The sequence below is a fragment of the Salvelinus fontinalis genome, chromosome 1 (assembly GCF_029448725.1).
Source record: "Salvelinus fontinalis isolate EN_2023a chromosome 1, ASM2944872v1, whole genome shotgun sequence".
In the NCBI taxonomy this organism is placed as follows: Eukaryota; Metazoa; Chordata; class Actinopteri; order Salmoniformes; family Salmonidae; genus Salvelinus; species Salvelinus fontinalis.
Window position 1 is genome coordinate 93,899,170 of NC_074665.1, and position 21,205 is coordinate 93,920,374.

Here is a 21,205-nt window from a genome sequence, read left to right on the forward strand (position 1 = left end):
CCAGGCTACAGTGAGGTCTGTGATGGTCTCCACTACAGTGAGGTCTGTATTCAGTCTCCCCAGGCTACAGTGAGGTCTGTATTCAGTCTCCCCGGGCTACAGTGAGGTCTGTATTCAGTCTCCCCAGGCTACAGTGAGGTCTGTATTCAGTCTCCCCGGGCTACAGTGAGGTCTGTATTCAGTCTCCCCAGGCTACAGTGAGGTCTGTATTCAGTCTCCTCAGGCTACAGTGAGGTCTGTATTCAGTCTCCCCAGGCTACAGTGAGGTCTGTATTCAGTCTCCCCAGGCTACAGTGAGGTCTGTATTCAGTCTCCCCAGGCTACAGTGAGGTCTGTATTCAGTCTCCCCGGGCTAAAGTGAGGTCTGTATTCAGTGTCCCCATGCTACAGTGAGGTCTGTATTCAGTCTCCCCAGGCTACAGTGAGGTCTGTGATGGTCTCCACTACAGTGAGGTCTGTATTCAGTCTCCCCAGGCTACAGTGAGGTCTGTATTCAGTCTCCCCAGGCTACAGTGAGGTCTGTATTCAGTCTCTCCAGGCTACAGTGAGGTCTGTATTCAGTCTCCCCAGGCTACAGTGAGGTCTGTATTCAGTCTCCCCAGGCTACAGTGAGGTCTGTAATCAGTCTCCCCGGGCTACAGTGAGGTCTATATTCAGTCTCCCCGGGCTACAGTGAGGTCTGTATTCAGTCTCACCAGGCTACAGTGAGGTCTGTATTCAGTCTCCCCAGGCTACAGTGAGGTCTGTATTCAGTCTCCCCAGGCTACAGTGAGGTCTGTATTCAGTCTCCCCAGGCTACAGTGAGGTCTGTAATCAGTCTTACCAGGGTACAGTGAGGTCTGTAATCAGTCTCCCCAGGCTACAGTGAGGTCTGTATTCAGTCTTACCAGGCTACAGTGAGGTCTGTATTCAGTCTCCCCAGGCTACAGTGAGGTCTGTATTCAGTCTCTCCAGGCTACAGTGAGGTCTGTATTCAGTCTCTCCAGGCTACAGTGAGGTCTGTATTCAGTCTCCCCAGGCTACAGTGAGGTCTGTATTCAGTCTCCCCAGGCTACAGTGAGGTCTGTATTCAGTCTCCCCAGGCTACAGTGAGGTCTGTATTCAGTCTCCCCGGGCTACAGTGAGGTCTGTATTCAGTCTCCCCGGGCTACAGTGAGGTCTGTATTCAGTCTCCCCGGGCTACAGTGAGGTCTGTATTCAGTCTCCCCGGGCTACAGTGAGGTCTGTATTCAGTCTCCCCGGGCTACAGTGAGGTCTGTATTCAGTCTCCCCAGGCTACAGTGAGGTCTGTATTCAGTCTCCCCAGGCTACAGTGAGGTCTGTATTCAGTCTCCCCAGGCTACAGTGAGGTCTGTGATGGTCTCCACTACAGTGAGGTCTGTATTCAGTCTCCCCAGGCTACAGTGAGGTCTGTATTCGGTCTCCCCGGGCTACAGTGAGGTCTGTATTCAGTCTCCCCAGGCTACAGTGAGGTCTGTATTCAGTCTCCCCGGGCTACAGTGAGGTCTGTATTCAGTCTCCCCAGGCTACAGTGAGGTCTGTATTCAGTCTCCTCAGGCTACAGTGAGGTCTGTGTTCAGTCTCCCCAGGCTACAGTGAGGTCTGTATTCAGTCTCCCCAGGCTACAGTGAGGTCTGTATTCAGTCTCCCCAGGCTACAGTGAGGTCTGTATTCAGTCTCCCCGGGCTAAAGTGAGGTCTGTATTCAGTGTCCCCATGCTACAGTGAGGTCTGTATTCAGTCTCCCCAGGCTACAGTGAGGTCTGTGATGGTCTCCACTACAGTGAGGTCTGTATTCAGTCTCCCCAGGCTACAGTGAGGTCTGTATTCAGTCTCCCCAGGCTACAGTGAGGTCTGTATTCAGTCTTACCAGGCTACAGTGAGGTCTGTAATCAGTCTTACCAGGCTACAGTGAGGTCTGTAATCAGTCTTACCAGGCTACAGTGAGGTCTGTATTCAGTCTCCCCAGGCTACAGTGAGGTCTGTATTCAGTCTCCCCAGGCTACAGTGAGGTCTATATTCAGTCTCCCCGGGCTACAGTGAGGTCTGTATTCAGTCTTACCAGGCTACAGTGAGGTCTGTATTCAGTCTCCCCAGGCTACAGTGAGGTCTGTATTCAGTCTCCCCAGGCTACAGTGAGGTCTGTATTCAGTCTCCCCAGGCTACAGTGAGGTCTGTATTCAGTCTCCCCAGGCTACAGTGAGGTCTGTAATCAGTCTCCCCAGGGTACAGTGAGGTCTGTAATCAGTCTCCCCAGGCTACAGTGAGGTCTGTATTCAGTCTCCCCAGGCTACAGTGAGGTCTGTATTCAGTCTCCCCAGGCTACAGTGAGGTCTGTATTCAGTCTCTCCAGGCTACAGTGAGGTCTGTATTCAGTCTCCCCAGGCTACAGTGAGGTCTTTATTCAGTCTCCCCAGGCTACAGTGAGGTCTGTAATCAGTCTCCCCAGGCTACAGTGAGGTCTGTGTTCAGTCTCCCCAGGCTACAGTGAGGTCTGTATTCAGTCTCCCCAGGCTACAGTGAGGTCTGTATTCAGTCTCCCCAGGCTACAGTGAGGTCTGTATTCAGTCTCCCCAGGCTACAGTGAGGTCTGTATTCAGTCTCCCCAGGCTACAGTGAGGTCTGTATTCAGTCTCCCCAGGCTACAGTGAGGTCTGTATTCAGTCTCCCCAGGCTACAGTGAGGTCTGTGATGGTCTCCACTACAGTGAGGTCTGTATTCAGTCTCCCCAGGCTACAGTGAGGTCTGTATTCAGTCTCCCCGGGCTACAGTGAGGTCTGTATTCAGTCTCCCCAGGCTACAGTGAGGTCTGTATTCAGTCTCCCCGGGCTACAGTGAGGTCTGTATTCAGTCTCCCCAGGCTACAGTGAGGTCTGTATTCAGTCTCCTCAGGCTACAGTGAGGTCTGTATTCAGTCTCCCCAGGCTACAGTGAGGTCTGTATTCAGTCTCCCCAGGCTACAGTGAGGTCTGTATTCAGTCTCCCCAGGCTACAGTGAGGTCTGTATTCAGTCTCCCCGGGCTAAAGTGAGGTCTGTATTCAGTGTCCCCATGCTACAGTGAGGTCTGTATTCAGTCTCCCCAGGCTACAGTGAGGTCTGTGATGGTCTCCACTACAGTGAGGTCTGTATTCAGTCTCCCCAGGCTACAGTGAGGTCTGTATTCAGTCTCCCCAGGCTACAGTGAGGTCTGTATTCAGTCTTACCAGGCTACAGTGAGGTCTGTATTCAGTCTCCCCAGGCTACAGTGAGGTCTGTATTCAGTCTCCCCGGGCTACAGTGAGGTCTATATTCAGTCTCCCCGGGCTACAGTGAGGTCTGTATTCAGTCTCACCAGGCTACAGTGAGGTCTGTATTCAGTCTCCCCAGGCTACAGTGAGGTCTGTATTCAGTCTCCCCAGGCTACAGTGAGGTCTGTATTCAGTCTCCCCAGGCTACAGTGAGGTCTGTAATCAGTCTTACCAGGGTACAGTGAGGTCTGTAATCAGTCTCCCCAGGCTACAGTGAGGTCTGTATTCAGTCTCCCCAGGCTACAGTGAGGTCTGTATTCAGTCTCCCCAGGCTACAGTGAGGTCTGTATTCAGTCTCTCCAGGCTACAGTGAGGTCTGTATTCAGTCTCCCCAGGCTACAGTGAGGTCTTTATTCAGTCTCCCCAGGCTACAGTGAGGTCTGTAATCAGTCTCCCCAGGCTACAGTGAGGTCTGTGTTCAGTCTCCCCAGGCTACAGTGAGGTCTGTAATCAGTCTCCCCAGGCTACAGTGAGGTCTGTATTCAGTCTCCCCAGGCTACAGTGAGGTCTGTATTCAGTCTCCCCAGGCTACAGTGAGGTCTGTATTCAGTCTCTCCAGGCTACAGTGAGGTCTGTATTCAGTCTCCCCAGGCTACAGTGAGGTCTTTATTCAGTCTCCCCAGGCTACAGTGAGGTCTGTATTCAGTCTCCCCAGGCTACAGTGAGGTCTGTATTCAGTCTCCCCAGGCTACAGTGAGGTCTGTATTCAGTCTCCCCAGGCTACAGTGAGGTCTGTATTCAGTCTCCCCAGGCTACAGTGAGGTCTGTATTCAGTCTCCCCAGGCTACAGTGAGGTCTGTATTCAGTCTCCCCAGGCTACAGTGAGGTCTGTATTCAGTCTCCCCAGGCTACAGTGAGGTCTGTATTCAGTCTCCCCAGGCTACAGTGAGGTCTGTATTCAGTCTCCCCAGGCTACAGTGAGGTCTGTATTCAGTCTCCCCAGGCTACAGTGAGGTCTGTATTCAGTCTCCCCAGGCTACAGTGAGGTCTGTGATGGTCTCCACTACAGTGAGGTCTGTATTCAGTCTCCCCAGGCTACAGTGAGGTCTGTATTCAGTCTCCCCAGGCTACAGTGAGGTCTGTATTCAGTCTCCCCAGGCTACAGTGAGGTCTGTATTCAGTCTCCTCAGGCTACAGTGAGGTCTGTGTTCAGTCTCCCCAGGCTACAGTGAGGTCTGTATTCAGTCTCCCCAGGCTACAGTGAGGTCTGTATTCAGTCTCCCCGGGCTACAGTGAGGTCTGTATTCAGTCTCCCCGGGCTAAAGTGAGGTCTGTATTCAGTGTCCCCATGCTACAGTGAGGTCTGTATTCAGTCTCCCCAGGCTACAGTGAGGTCTGTGATGGTCTCCACTACAGTGAGGTCTGTATTCAGTCTCCCCAGGCTACAGTGAGGTCTGTATTCAGTCTCCCCAGGCTACAGTGAGGTCTGTATTCAGTCTTACCAGGCTACAGTGAGGTCTGTAATCAGTCTTACCAGGCTACAGTGAGGTCTGTAATCAGTCTTACCAGGCTACAGTGAGGTCTGTATTCAGTCTCCCCAGGCTACAGTGAGGTCTGTATTCAGTCTCCCCGGGCTACAGTGAGGTCTATATTCAGTCTCCCCGGGCTACAGTGAGGTCTGTATTCAGTCTTACCAGGCTACAGTGAGGTCTGTATTCAGTCTCCCCAGGCTACAGTGAGGTCTGTATTCAGTCTCCCCAGGCTACAGTGAGGTCTGTATTCAGTCTCCCCAGGCTACAGTGAGGTCTGTAATCAGTCTCCCCAGGGTACAGTGAGGTCTGTAATCAGTCTCCCCAGGCTACAGTGAGGTCTGTATTCAGTCTCCCCAGGCTACAGTGAGGTCTGTATTCAGTCTCCCCAGGCTACAGTGAGGTCTGTATTCAGTCTCTCCAGGCTACAGTGAGGTCTGTATTCAGTCTCCCCAGGCTACAGTGAGGTCTTTATTCAGTCTCCCCAGGCTACAGTGAGGTCTGTAATCAGTCTCCCCAGGCTACAGTGAGGTCTGTGTTCAGTCTCCCCAGGCTACAGTGAGGTCTGTATTCAGTCTCCCCAGGCTACAGTGAGGTCTGTATTCAGTCTCCCCAGGCTACAGTGAGGTCTGTATTCAGTCTCCCCAGGCTACAGTGAGGTCTGTATTCAGTCTCCCCAGGCTACAGTGAGGTCTGTATTCAGTCTCCCCAGGCTACAGTGAGGTCTGTATTCAGTCTCCCCAGGCTACAGTGAGGTCTGTGATGGTCTCCACTACAGTGAGGTCTGTATTCAGTCTCCCCAGGCTACAGTGAGGTCTGTATTCAGTCTCCCCGGGCTACAGTGAGGTCTGTATTCAGTCTCCCCAGGCTACAGTGAGGTCTGTATTCAGTCTCCCCGGGCTACAGTGAGGTCTGTATTCAGTCTCCCCAGGCTACAGTGAGGTCTGTATTCAGTCTCCTCAGGCTACAGTGAGGTCTGTATTCAGTCTCCCCAGGCTACAGTGAGGTCTGTATTCAGTCTCCCCAGGCTACAGTGAGGTCTGTATTCAGTCTCCCCAGGCTACAGTGAGGTCTGTATTCAGTCTCCCCGGGCTAAAGTGAGGTCTGTATTCAGTGTCCCCATGCTACAGTGAGGTCTGTATTCAGTCTCCCCAGGCTACAGTGAGGTCTGTGATGGTCTCCACTACAGTGAGGTCTGTATTCAGTCTCCCCAGGCTACAGTGAGGTCTGTATTCAGTCTCCCCAGGCTACAGTGAGGTCTGTATTCAGTCTTACCAGGCTACAGTGAGGTCTGTATTCAGTCTCCCCAGGCTACAGTGAGGTCTGTATTCAGTCTCCCCAGGCTACAGTGAGGTCTATATTCAGTCTCCCCGGGCTACAGTGAGGTCTGTATTCAGTCTCACCAGGCTACAGTGAGGTCTGTATTCAGTCTCCCCAGGCTACAGTGAGGTCTGTATTCAGTCTCCCCAGGCTACAGTGAGGTCTGTATTCAGTCTCCCCAGGCTACAGTGAGGTCTGTAATCAGTCTTACCAGGGTACAGTGAGGTCTGTAATCAGTCTCCCCAGGCTACAGTGAGGTCTGTATTCAGTCTCCCCAGGCTACAGTGAGGTCTGTATTCAGTCTCCCCAGGCTACAGTGAGGTCTGTATTCAGTCTCTCCAGGCTACAGTGAGGTCTGTATTCAGTCTCCCCAGGCTACAGTGAGGTCTTTATTCAGTCTCCCCAGGCTACAGTGAGGTCTGTAATCAGTCTCCCCAGGCTACAGTGAGGTCTGTGTTCAGTCTCCCCAGGCTACAGTGAGGTCTGTAATCAGTCTCCCCAGGCTACAGTGAGGTCTGTATTCAGTCTCCCCAGGCTACAGTGAGGTCTGTATTCAGTCTCCCCAGGCTACAGTGAGGTCTGTATTCAGTCTCCCCAGGCTACAGTGAGGTCTGTATTCAGTCTCCCCAGGCTACAGTGAGGTCTTTATTCAGTCTCCCCAGGCTACAGTGAGGTCTGTATTCAGTCTCCCCAGGCTACAGTGAGGTCTGTATTCAGTCTCCCCAGGCTACAGTGAGGTCTGTATTCAGTCTCCCCAGGCTACAGTGAGGTCTGTATTCAGTCTCTCCAGGCTACAGTGAGGTCTGTATTCAGTCTCCCCAGGCTACAGTGAGGTCTTTATTCAGTCTCCCCAGGCTACAGTGAGGTCTGTATTCAGTCTCCCCAGGCTACAGTGAGGTCTGTATTCAGTCTCCCCAGGCTACAGTGAGGTCTGTATTCAGTCTCCCCAGGCTACAGTGAGGTCTGTATTCAGTCTCCCCAGGCTACAGTGAGGTCTGTATTCAGTCTCCCCAGGCTACAGTGAGGTCTGTATTCAGTCTCCCCAGGCTACAGTGAGGTCTGTATTCAGTCTCCCCAGGCTACAGTGAGGTCTGTATTCAGTCTCCCCAGGCTACAGTGAGGTCTGTATTCAGTCTCCCCAGGCTACAGTGAGGTCTGTATTCAGTCTCCCCAGGCTACAGTGAGGTCTGTGATGGTCTCCACTACAGTGAGGTCTGTATTCAGTCTCCCCAGGCTACAGTGAGGTCTGTATTCAGTCTCCCCGGGCTACAGTGAGGTCTGTATTCAGTCTCCCCAGGCTACAGTGAGGTCTGTATTCAGTCTCCCCGGGCTACAGTGAGGTCTGTATTCAGTCTCCCCAGGCTACAGTGAGGTCTGTATTCAGTCTCCTCAGGCTACAGTGAGGTCTGTGTTCAGTCTCCCCAGGCTACAGTGAGGTCTGTATTCAGTCTCCCCAGGCTACAGTGAGGTCTGTATTCAGTCTCCCCGGGCTACAGTGAGGTCTGTATTCAGTCTCCCCGGGCTAAAGTGAGGTCTGTATTCAGTGTCCCCATGCTACAGTGAGGTCTGTATTCAGTCTCCCCAGGCTACAGTGAGGTCTGTGATGGTCTCCACTACAGTGAGGTCTGTATTCAGTCTCCCCAGGCTACAGTGAGGTCTGTATTCAGTCTCCCCAGGCTACAGTGAGGTCTGTATTCAGTCTTACCAGGCTACAGTGAGGTCTGTAATCAGTCTTACCAGGCTACAGTGAGGTCTGTAATCAGTCTTACCAGGCTACAGTGAGGTCTGTATTCAGTCTCCCCAGGCTACAGTGAGGTCTGTATTCAGTCTCCCCAGGCTACAGTGAGGTCTGTATTCAGTCTCCCCGGGCTACAGTGAGGTCTGTATTCAGTCTCCCCGGGCTACAGTGAGGTCTGTAATCAGTCTTACCAGGCTACAGTGAGGTCTGTATTCAGTCTCCCCAGGCTACAGTGAGGTCTGTATTCAGTCTCCCCAGGCTACAGTGAGGTCTGTATTCAGTCTCCCCGGGCTACAGTGAGGTCTGTATTCAGTCTCCCCAGGCTACAGTGAGGTCTGTATTCAGTCTCCTCAGGCTACAGTGAGGTCTGTGTTCAGTCTCCCCAGGCTACAGTGAGGTCTGTATTCAGTCTCCCCAGGCTACAGTGAGGTCTGTATTCAGTCTCCCCAGGCTACAGTGAGGTCTGTATTCAGTCTCCCCGGGCTAAAGTGAGGTCTGTATTCAGTGTCCCCATGCTACAGTGAGGTCTGTATTCAGTCTTACCAGGCTACAGTGAGGTCTGTATTCAGTCTCCCCAGGCTACAGTGAGGTCTGTATTCAGTCTCCCCGGGCTACAGTGAGGTCTATATTCAGTCTCCCCGGGCTACAGTGAGGTCTGTATTCAGTCTTACCAGGCTACAGTGAGGTCTGTATTCAGTCTCCCCAGGCTACAGTGAGGTCTGTATTCAGTCTCCCCAGGCTACAGTGAGGTCTGTATTCAGTCTCCCCAGGCTACAGTGAGGTCTGTAATCAGTCTTACCAGGGTACAGTGAGGTCTGTAATCAGTCTCCCCAGGCTACAGTGAGGTCTGTATTCAGTCTCCCCAGGCTACAGTGAGGTCTGTATTCAGTCTCCCCAGGCTACAGTGAGGTCTGTATTCAGTCTCTCCAGGCTACAGTGAGGTCTGTATTCAGTCTCCCCAGGCTACAGTGAGGTCTTTATTCAGTCTCCCCAGGCTACAGTGAGGTCTGTAATCAGTCTCCCCAGGCTACAGTGAGGTCTGTGTTCAGTCTCCCCAGGCTACAGTGAGGTCTGTATTCAGTCTCCCCAGGCTACAGTGAGGTCTGTATTCAGTCTCCCCAGGCTACAGTGAGGTCTGTATTCAGTCTCCCCAGGCTACAGTGAGGTCTGTATTCAGTCTCCCCAGGCTACAGTGAGGTCTGTATTCAGTCTCCCCAGGCTAGAGTGAGGTCTGTGATGGTCTCCACTACAGTGAGGTCTGTATTCAGTCTCCCCGGGCTACAGTGAGGTCTGTATTCAGTCTCCCCAGGCTACAGTGAGGTCTGTATTCAGTCTCCCCAGGCTACAGTGAGGTCTGTATTCAGTCTCCCCAGGCTACAGTGAGGTCTGTATTCAGTCTCCCCAGGCTACAGTGAGGTCTGTATTCAGTCTCCCCAGGCTACAGTGAGGTCTGTATTCAGTCTCCCCAGGCTACAGTGAGGTCTGTATTCAGTCTCCCCAGGCTACAGTGAGGTCTGTATTCAGTCTCCCCAGGCTACAGTGAGGTCTGTATTCAGTCTCCCCAGGCTACAGTGAGGTCTGTGATGGTCTCCACTACAGTGAGGTCTGTATTCAGTCTCCCCAGGCTACAGTGAGGTCTGTATTCAGTCTCCCCGGGCTACAGTGAGGTCTGTATTCAGTCTCCCCAGGCTACAGTGAGGTCTGTATTCAGTCTCCCCGGGCTACAGTGAGGTCTGTATTCAGTCTCCCCAGGCTACAGTGAGGTCTGTATTCAGTCTCCTCAGGCTACAGTGAGGTCTGTGTTCAGTCTCCCCAGGCTACAGTGAGGTCTGTATTCAGTCTCCCCAGGCTACAGTGAGGTCTGTATTCAGTCTCCCCGGGCTACAGTGAGGTCTGTATTCAGTCTCCCCGGGCTAAAGTGAGGTCTGTATTCAGTGTCCCCATGCTACAGTGAGGTCTGTATTCAGTCTCCCCAGGCTACAGTGAGGTCTGTATTCAGTCTCCCCAGGCTACAGTGAGGTCTGTATTCAGTCTTACCAGGCTACAGTGAGGTCTGTATTCAGTCTTACCAGGCTACAGTGAGGTCTGTAATCAGTCTTACCAGGCTACAGTGAGGTCTGTATTCAGTCTCCCCAGGCTACAGTGAGGTCTGTATTCAGTCTCCCCAGGCTACAGTGAGGTCTATATTCAGTCTCCCCGGGCTACAGTGAGGTCTGTATTCAGTCTCCCCAGGCTACAGTGAGGTCTGTATTCAGTCTCCCCAGGCTACAGTGAGGTCTGTATTCAGTCTCCCCAGGCTACAGTGAGGTCTGTATTCAGTCTCCCCAGGCTACAGTGAGGTCTGTAATCAGTCTTACCAGGGTACAGTGAGGTCTGTAATCAGTCTCCCCAGGCTACAGTGAGGTCTGTATTCAGTCTCCCCAGGCTACAGTGAGGTCTGTATTCAGTCTCCCCAGGCTACAGTGAGGTCTGTATTCAGTCTCTCCAGGCTACAGTGAGGTCTGTATTCAGTCTCCCCAGGCTACAGTGAGGTCTTTATTCAGTCTCCCCAGGCTACAGTGAGGTCTATATTCAGTCTCCCCGGGCTACAGTGAGGTCTGTATTCAGTCTCCCCAGGCTACAGTGAGGTCTGTAATCAGTCTTACCAGGCTACAGTGAGGTCTGTATTCAGTCTCCCCAGGCTACAGTGAGGTCTGTATTCAGTCTCCCCAGGCTACAGTGAGGTCTGTATTCAGTCTTACCAGGCTACAGTGAGGTCTGTATTCAGTCTTACCAGGCTACAGTGAGGTCTGTATTCAGTCTTACCAGGCTACAGTGAGGTCTGTATTCAGTCTTACCAGGCTACAGTGAGGTCTGTATTCAGTCTTACCAGGCTACAGTGAGGTCTGTATTCAGTCTCCCCAGGCTACAGTGAGGTCTGTATTCAGTCTCCCCAGGCTACAGTGAGGTCTGTATTCAGTCTCCCCAGGCTACAGTGAGGTCTGTATTCAGTCTTACCAGGCTACAGTGAGGTCTGTATTCAGTCTTACCAGGCTACAGTGAGGTCTGTATTCAGTCTCCCCAGGCTACAGTGAGGTCTGTATTCAGTCTTACCAGGCTACAGTGAGGTCTGTATTCAGTCTTACCAGGCTACAGTGAGGTCTGTATTCAGTCTCCTCAGGCTACAGTGAGGTCTGTATTCAGTCTTACCAGGCTACAGTGAGGTCTGTATTCAGTCTCCCCAGGCTACAGTGAGGTCTGTATTCAGTCTCCCCAGGCTACAGTGAGGTCTGTATTCAGTCTCCCCAGGCTACAGTGAGGTCTGTATTCAGTGTCCCCAGGCTACAGCGAGGTCTGTATTCAGTCTCCCAAGGCTACAGTGAGGTCTGTGATGGTCTCCACTAGAGTGAGGTCTGTATTCAGTCTCCCCAGGCTACAGTGAGGTCTGTATTCAGTCTCCCCAGGCTACAGTGAGGTCTGTATTCAGTCTCCCCAGGCTACAGCGAGGTCTGTATTCAGTCTCCCCAGGCTACAGCGAGGTCTGTATTCAGTCTCCCAAGGCTACAGTGAGGTCTGTATTCAGTCTCCCCAGGCTACAGTGAGGTCTGTATTCAGTCTTACCAGGCTACAGTGAGGTCTGTATTCAGTCTCCCCAGGCTACAGTGAGGTCTGTATTCAGTCTTACCAGGCTACAGTGAGGTCTGTATTCAGTCTCCCCAGGCTACAGTGAGGTCTGTATTCAGTCTCCCCAGGCTACAGTGAGGTCTGTATTCAGTCTCCCCAGGCTACAGTGAGGTCTGTATTCAGTCTCCCCAGGCTACAGTGAGGTCTGTATTCAGTCTCCCCAGGCTACAGTGAGGTCTGTATTCAGTCTCCTCAGGCTACAGTGAGGTCTGTATTCAGTCTCCCCAGGCTACAGTGAGGTCTGTATTCAGTCTCTCCAGGCTACAGTGAGGTCTGTGATGGTCTCCCCAGGCTACAGTGAGGTCTGTGATGGTCTCCCCAGGCTACAGTGAGGTCTGTGATGGTCTCCCCAGGCTACAGTGAGGTCTGTATTCAGTCTCCCCAGGCTACAGTGAGGTCTGTATTCAGTCTCCCCAGGCTACAGTGAGGTCTGTATTCAGTCTCTCCAGGCTACAGTGAGGTCTGTATTCAGTCTCCCCAGGCTACAGTGAGGTCTGTGATGGTCTCCACTACAGTGAGGTCTGTAATCAGTCTTACCAGGCTACAGTGAGGTCTGTATTCAGTCTCCCCAGGCTACAGTGAGGTCTGTATTCAGTCTCCCCAGGCTACAGTGAGGTCTGTATTCAGTCTCCCCAGGCTACAGTGAGGTCTGTATTCAGTCTCCCCAGGCTACAGTGAGGTCTGTATTCAGTCTCCCCAGGCTACAGTGAGGTCTGTATTCAGTCTCCCCAGGCTACAGTGAGGTCTGTATTCAGTCTCCCCAGGCTACAGTGAGGTCTGTATTCAGTCTTACCAGGCTACAGTGAGGTCTGTGATGGTCTCCACTACAGTGTAGAGAGCAAACACAATCCAGTACATCATCCAACGGACCTGTTGGAACAGAGAGAGATGGTCAACACTATACATGTTACAGTACACCTGTTGGAACAGAGAGATGGTCAACACTATACATGTTACAGTACACCTGTTGGAACAGAGAGAGATGGTCAACACTATACATGTTACAGTACACCTGTTGGAACAGAGAGAGATGGTCAACACTATACATGTTACAGTACACCTGTTGGAACAGAGAGAGATGGTCAACACTATACATGTTACAGTACACCTGTTGGAACAGAGAGAGATGGTCAACACTATACATGTTACAGTACACCTGTTGGAACAGAGAGAGATGGTCAACACTATACATGTTACAGTTCACCTGTTGGAACAGAGAGAGATGGTCAACACTATACATGTTACAGTTCACCTGTTGGAACAGAGAGAGATGGTCAACACTATACATGTTACAGTTCACCTGTTGGAACAGAGAGAGATGGTCAACACTATACATGTTACAGTTCACCTGTTGGAACAGAGAGATGGTCAACACTATACATGTTACAGTTCACCTGTTGGAACAGAGAGATGGTCAACACTATACATGTTACAGTTCACCTGTTGGAACAGAGAGAGATGGTCAACACTATACATGTTACAGTTCACCTGTTGGAACAGAGAGAGATGGTCAACACTATACATGTTACAGTTCACCTGTTGGAACAGAGAGAGATGGTCAACACTATACATGTTACAGTTCACCTGTTGGAACAGAGAGAGATGGTCAACACTATACATGTTACAGTTCACCTGTTGGAACAGAGAGATGGTCAACACTATACGTGTTACAGTTCACCTGTTGGAACAGAGAGAGATGGTCAACACTATACATGTTACAGTTCACCTGTTGGAACAGAGAGAGATGGTCAACACTATACATGTTACAGTTCACCTGTTGGAACAGAGAGAGATGGTCAACACTATACATGTTACAGTTCACCTGTTGGAACAGAGAGATGGTCAACACTATACATGTTACAGTTCACCTGTTGGAACAGAGAGAGATGGTCAACACTATACATGTTACAGTTCACCTGTTGGAACAGAGAGAGATGGTCAACACTATACATGTTACAGTTCACCTGTTGGAACAGAGAGATGGTCAACACTATACATGTTACAGTTCACCTGTTGGAACAGAGAGATGGTCAACACTATACGTGTTACAGTTCACCTGTTGGAACAGAGAGAGATGGTCAACACTATACATGTTACAGTTCACCTGTTGGAACAGAGAGATGGTCAACACTATACATGTTACAGTTCACCTGTTGGAACAGAGAGATGGTCAACACTATACATGTTACAGTTCACCTGTTGGAACAGAGAGATGGTCAACACTATACGTGTTACAGTTCACCTGTTGGAACAGAGAGAGATGGTCAACACTATACATGTTACAGTTCACCTGTTGGAACAGAGAGATGGTCAACACTATACATGTTACAGTTCACCTGTTGGAACAGAGAGATGGTCAACACTATGTTACAGTTCACCTGTTGGAACAGAGAGATGGTCAACACTATACATGTTACAGTTCACCTGTTGGAACAGAGAGATGGTCAACACTATACATGTTACAGTTCACCTGTTGGAACAGAGAGATGGTCAACACTATACATGTTACAGTACACCTGTTGGAACAGAGAGATGGTCAACACTATACATGTTACAGTACACCTGTTGGAACAGAGAGATGGTCAACACTATACATGTTACAGTTCACCTGTTGGAACAGAGAGATGGTCAACACTATACATGTTACAGTTCACCTGTTGGAACAGAGAGAGATGGTCAACACTATACATGTTACAGTTCACCTGTTGGAACAGAGAGAGATGGTCAACACTATACATGTTACAGTTCACCTGTTGGAACAGAGAGATGGTCAACACTATACATGTTACAGTTCACCTGTTGGAACAGAGAGAGATGGTCAACACTATACATGTTACAGTTCACCTGTTGGAACAGAGAGATGGTCAACACTATACATGTTACAGTTCACCTGTTGGAACAGAGAGAGATGGTCAACACTATACATGTTACAGTTCACCTGTTGGAACAGAGAGAGATGGTCAACACTATACATGTTACAGTTCACCTGTTGGAACAGAGAGATGGTCAACACTATACATGTTACAGTTCACCTGTTGGAACAGAGAGATGGTCAACACTATACATGTTACAGTTCACCTGTTGGAACAGAGAGAGATGGTCAACACTATACATGTTACAGTTCACCTGTTGGAACAGAGAGAGATGGTCAACACTATACATGTTACAGTTCACCTGTTGGAACAGAGAGAGATGGTCAACACTATACATGTTACAGTTCACCTGTTGGAACAGAGAGATGGTCAACACTATACATGTTACAGTTCACCTGTTGGAACAGAGAGATGGTCAACACTATGTTACAGTTCACCTGTTGGAACAGAGAGATGGTCAACACTATACATGTTACAGTTCACCTGTTGGAACAGAGAGATGGTCAACACTATACATGTTACAGTTCACCTGTTGGAACAGAGAGAGATGGTCAACACTATACATGTTACAGTACACCTGTTGGAACAGAGAGATGGTCAACACTATACATGTTACAGTTCACCTGTTGGAACAGAGAGATGGTCAACACTATACATGTTACAGTTCACCTGTTGGAACAGAGAGAGATGGTCAACACTATGTTACAGTATGCTAGACATACACCTGCTGGAACAACAGAGATAGGATATATTTCTCTATTATGGATGGGAATACTTTGGAACAGATTTCCTAAATTAAAATCCCTTGGAGCTGATTGGCTGGTGTCTTACAGTCTTTTATGTCCATAAAGAAGCAGCATTTGGGGAACCCTCCAATAAGACGAGAGCAGCTCAGGCCTGCAGGCTACAGGCTCCCGTCCAAAGCAAGCATTCCTCCCTCTCAGACTCTGGCAGAGGAGATACCTAGCCAACAAGCCACGGGCTCTGAGAAATGACACGTCAACTTGTTCTAGCGTGATTATTCCTCATTTGTAACTAAAGCCTTGTTCACACAGCAGGCCTTCAGGCTAAAAATCAGTTTGGTACGCAGTCTCTCTCTCAAAGTGGTTGAAAAATTTATTTTTGTTATAACATACAAGGCTCTAGCAACAGCAAATAAGTATAAAATCACTTTACATGGGATCAGCAGTCAACTATAGGCCTATCTGTATGTGTAGTGCCATCTGTAGTCCCATCTGTATGTGTAGTCCCATCTGTATGTGTAGTCCTAACTATAGGCCCATCTGTATGTGTAGTCCTAACTACAGCCCTATCTGTATCTGTAGTCCCATCTGTATGTGTAGTCCCATCTGTATGTGTAGTCCTAACTACAGTCCCATCTGTATGTGTAGTCCTAACTGTAGGCCTATCTGTATGTGTAGTCCTATCTGTATGTGTAGTCCTAGCTATAGGCCCATCTGTATGTGTAGTCCCATCTGCATGTGTAGTCCTAACTATAGGCCCATCTGTATGTGTAGTCCTATCTGTATGTGTAGTCCTAGCTATAGGCCCATCTGTATGTGTAGGCCCATCTGTATGTGTAGTCCTAGCTATAGGCCCATCTGTATGTGTAGGCCCATCTGTATGTGTAGTCCTAACTGTAGTCCCATCTGTATGTGTAGTCCCATCTGTATGTGTAGTCCTAACTACAGTCCCATCTGTATGTGTAGTCCTAACTACAGTCCCATCTGTATATGTAGTCCTAACTGCAGACCCATCTGTATATGTAGTCCTAACTATAGACTCATCTGCATGTGTAGTCCTAACTATAGACTCATCTGCATGTGTAGTCCTAACTACAGTCCCATCTGTATGTGTAGTCCTAACTATAGACTCATCTGCATGTGTAGTCCTAACTGCAGTCCCATCTGTATGTGTAGTCCTAACTACAGTCCCATCTGTATGTGTAGTCCTAACTACAGTCCCATCTGTATGTGTAGTCCTAACTACAGTCCCATCTGTATGTGTAGTCCTAACTGCAGTCCCATCTGTATGTGTAGTCCTAACTACAGTCCCATCTGTATGTGTAGTCCTAACTACAGTCCCATCTGTATGTGTAGTCCTAACTACAGTCCCATCTGTATGTGTAGTCCTAACTGCAGGCCCATCTGTATATGTAGTCCCATCTGTATGTGTAGTCCTAACTACAGTCCCATCTGTATGTGTAGTCCTAACTACAGTCCCATCTGTATGTGTAGTCCTAACTACAGTCCCATCTGTATATGTAGTCCTAACTATAGTCCCATCTGTATCTATAGTCCCATCTGTATGTGTCGTTCCATCTGTATGTGTCGTTCCATCTGTATGTGTAGTACCATCTGTATGTGTAGTCCCATGTGTAGTCCCATCTGTATGTGTAGTCCTAACTATAGTCCCATCTGTATGTGTCGTCCCATCTGTATGTGTCGTCCCATCTGTATGTGTCGTCCCATCTGTATGTGTCGTCCCATCTGTATGTGTCGTCCCATCTGTATGTGTCGTCCCATCTGTATGTGTCGTCCCATCTGTATGTGTCGTCCCATCTGTATGTGTCGTCCCATCTGTATGTGTCGTCCCATCTGTATGTGTCGTCCCATCTGTATGTGTCGTCCCATCTGTATGTGTCGTCCCATCTGTATGTGTCGTCCCATCTGTATGTGTCGTCCCATCTGTATGTGTAGTCCCATCTGTATGTGGATGTATGTTGTCCAGGCTGTTGTCAGGGGAGGTTTCTCTATTACTAGTCTGCCGTTCCCTGTGCATTTAAAGACAAGCGTAACCACGTGACATGTTCTGAAATGGCTTGGTGGTAGAACATGTTCTGAAATGGCTTGGCGGTATTAAAGCGTGACATGTTCTGAAATGGCTTGGTGGTATTAAAGCGTAACATGTTCTGAAATGGCTTGGTGGTATTAAAGCGTAACATGTTCTGAAATGGCTTGGTGGTATTAAAGCGTAACATGTTCTGAAATGGCTTGGTGGTATTAAAGCGTAACCACGTGACATGTTCTGAAATGGCTTGGTGGTATTAAAGAGTAACATGTTCTGAAATGGCTTGGCGGTATTAAAGCGTAACATGTTCTGAAATGGCTTGGTGGTATTAAAGCGTAACATGTTCTGAAATGGCTTGGCGGTATTAAAGCGTAACATGTTCTGAAATGGCTTGGCGGTATTAAAGCGTGACATGTTCTGAAATGGCTTGGCGGTATTAAAGCGTGACCACGTGACATGTTCTGAAATGGCTTGGTGGTATTAAAGCGTGACATGTTCTGAAATGGCTTGGTGGTATTAAAGCGTAACATGTTCTGAAATGGCTTGGTGGTATTAAAGCGTAACATGTTCTGAAATGGCTTGGTGGTATTAAAGCGTGACATGTTCTGAAATGGCTTGGTGGTATTAAAGCGTGACATGTTCTGAAATGGCTTGGTGGTATTAAAGCGTGACATGTTCTGAAATGGCTTGGCGGTATTAAAGCGTAACATGTTCTGAAATGGCTTGGTGGTATTAAAGCGTAACATGTTCTGAAATGGCTTGGTGGTAGAACATGTTCTGAAATGGCTTGGCGGTATTAAAGCGTAACATGTTCTGAAATGGCTTGGCGGTATTAAAGCGTAACATGTTCTGAAATGGCTTGGTGGTAGAACATGTTCTGAAATGGCTTGGTGGTATTAAAGCGTGACATGTTCTGAAATGGCTTGGTGGTATTAAAGCGTAACATGTTCTGAAATGGCTTGGCGGTATTAAAGCGTGACATGTTCTGAAATGGCTTGGCGGTATTAAAGCGTGACATGTTCTGAAATGGCTTGGTGGTATTAAAGCGTAACATGTTCTGAAATGGCTTGGCGGTATTAAAGCGTAACATGTTCTGAAATGGCTTGGCGGTATTAAAGCGTGACATGTTCTGAAATGGCTTGGTGGTATTAAAGCGTGACATGTTCTGAAATGGCTTGGTGGTATTAAAGCGTAACATGTTCTGAAATGGCTTGGCGGTATTAAAGCGTAACATGTTCTGAAATGGCTTGGTGGTATTAAAGCGTGACATGTTCTGAAATGGCTTGGTGGTATTAAAGCGTAACCACGTGACATGTTCTGAAATGGCTTGGCGGTATTAAAGCGTAACATGTTCTGAAATGGCTTGGCGGTATTAAAGCGTAACATGTTCTGAAATGGCTTGGCGGTATTAAAGCGTGACATGTTCTGAAATGGCTTGGTGGTATTAAAGCGTAACATGTTCTGAAATGGCTTGGTGGTATTAAAGCGTAACATGTTCTGAAATGGCTTGGTGGTATTAAAGCGTAACATGTTCTGAAATGGCTTGGTGGTATTAAAGCGTAACATGTTCTGAAATGGCTTGGTGGTATTAAAGCGTAACATGTTCTGAAATGGCTTGGTGGTATTAAAGCGTAACATGTTCTGAAATGGCTTGGTGGTATTAAAGCGTGACATGTTCTGAAATGGCTTGGCGGTATTAAAGCGTAACATGTTCTGAAATGGCTTGGTGGTATTAAAGCGTGACATGTTCTGAAATGGCTTGGCGGTATTAAAGCGTAACATGTTCTGAAATGGCTTGGCGGTATTAAAGCGTAACATGTTCTGAAATGGCTTGGTGGTATTAAAGCGTGACATGTTCTGAAATGGCTTGGTGGTATTAAAGCGTGACCACGTAACATGTTCTGAAATGGCTTGGTGGTATTAAAGCGTGACATGTTCTGAAATGGCTTGGTGGTAGAACATGTTCTGAAATGGCTTGGTGGTATTAAAGCGTGACATGTTCTGAAATGGCTTGGCGGTATTAAAGCGTAACATGTTCTGAAATGGCTTGGTGGTATTAAAGCGTGACATGTTCTGAAATGGCTTGGCGGTATTAAAGCGTAACATGTTCTGAAATGGCTTGGTGGTATTAAAGCGTAACATGTTCTGAAATGGCTTGGCGGTATTAAAGCGTAACATGTTCTGAAATGGCTTGGTGGTATTAAAGCGTGACATGTTCTGAAATGGCTTGGTGGTATTAAAGCGTAACATGTTCTGAAATGGCTTGGTGGTATTAAAGCGTAACATGTTCTGAAATGGCTTGGTGGTATTAAAGCGTGACCACGTGACATGTTCTGAAATGGCTTGGCGGTATTAAAGCGTGACATGTTCTGAAATGGCTTGGTGGTATTAAAGCGTGACATGTTCTGAAATGGCTTGGCGGTATTAAAGCGTAACATGTTCTGAAATGGCTTGGCGGTATTAAAGCGTAACCACGTGACATGTTCTGAAATGGCTTGGTGGTATTAAAGCGTAACATGTTCTGAAATGGCTTGGTGGTATTAAAGCGTAACATGTTCTGAAATGGCTTGGTGGTATTAAAGCGTAACCACGTGACATGTTCTGAAATGGCTTGGTGGTATTAAAGCGTAACATGTTCTGAAATGGCTTGGTGGTATTAAAGCGTAACCACGTGACATGTTCTGAAATGGCTTGGTGGTATTAAAGCGTAACATGTTCTGAAATGGCTTGGCGGTATTAAAGCGTAACATGTTCTGAAATGGCTTGGTGGTATTAAAGCGTGACATGTTCTGAAATGGCTTGGTGGTATTAAAGCGTAACATGTTCTGAAATGGCTTGGTGGTATTAAAGCGTGACATGTTCTGAAATGGCTTGGTGGTATTAAAGCGTAACATGTTCTGAAATGGCTTGGCGGTATTAAAGCGTCACATGTTCTGAAATGGCTTGGTGGTATTAAAGCGTCACGTTCTGAAATGGCTTGGTGGTATTAAAGCGTAACATGTTCTGAAATGGCTTGGTGGTATTAAAGCGTAACATGTTCTGAAATGGCTTGGCGGTATTAAAGCGTGACCACGTGACATGTTCTGAAATGGCTTGGTGGTATTAAAGCGTGACATGTTCTGAAATGGCTTGGTGGTATTAAAGCGTAACATGTTCTGAAATGGCTTGGTGGTATTAAAGCGTAACATGTTCTGAAATGGCTTGGTGGTATTAAAGCGTAACATGTTCTGAAATGGCTTGGTGGTATTAAAGCGTAACCACATGACATGTTCTGAAATGGCTTGGTGGTATTAAAGAGTAACATGTTCTGAAATGGCTTGGTGGTATTAAAGCGTAACATGTTCTGAAATGGCTTGGTGGTATTAAAGCGTGACATGTTCTGAAATGGCTTGGTGGTATTAAAGCGTGACATGTTCTGAAATGGCTTGGTGGTATTAAAGCGTGACATGTTCTGAAATGGCTTGGTGGTATTAAAGCGTGACATGTTCTGAAATGGCTTGGCGGTATTAAAGCGTAACATGTTCTGAAATGGCTTGGTGGTATTAAAGCGTAACATGTTCTGAAATGGCTTGGTGGTAGAACATGTTCTGAAATGGCTTGGCGGTATTAAAGCGTAACATGTTCTGAAATGGCTTGGTGGTATTAAAGCGTAACATGTTCTGAAATGGCTTGGTGGTATTAAAGCGTGACATGTTCTGAAATGGCTTGGTGGTATTAAAGCGTAACCACGTGACATGTTCTGAAATGGCTTGGCGGTATTAAAGCGTAACATGTTCTGAAATGGCTTGGTGGTATTAAAGCGTGACATGTTCTGAAATGGCTTGGTGGTATTAAAGCGTGACATGTTCTGAAATGGCTTGGTGGTATTAAAGCGTGACATGTTCTGAAATGGCTTGGCGGTATTAAAGCGTGACATGTTCTGAAATGGCTTGGTGGTAGAACATGTTCTGAAATGGCTTGGTGGTAGAACATGTTCTGAAATGGCTTGGCGGTATTAAAGCGTAACATGTTCTGAAATGGCTTGGTGGTATTAAAGCGTAACATGTTCTGAAATGGCTTGGTGGT

At 48.1% G+C, this 21,205-nt stretch overlaps 1 protein-coding gene across 1 annotated transcript in view; it reads right to left on the reverse strand.

The window, feature by feature from the left end:
- Nucleotides 1–21,205, reverse strand: part of reep3b (receptor accessory protein 3b) — a 96,654-nt gene that overhangs the window by 48,593 nt on the left and 26,856 nt on the right. The window contains exon 3 of the mRNA XM_055936578.1: nucleotides 12,271–12,347. Within this exon, the coding sequence (XP_055792553.1) occupies nucleotides 12,271–12,347 (77 nt within the window). The remainder of the gene's footprint in view (nucleotides 1–12,270; nucleotides 12,348–21,205) is intronic.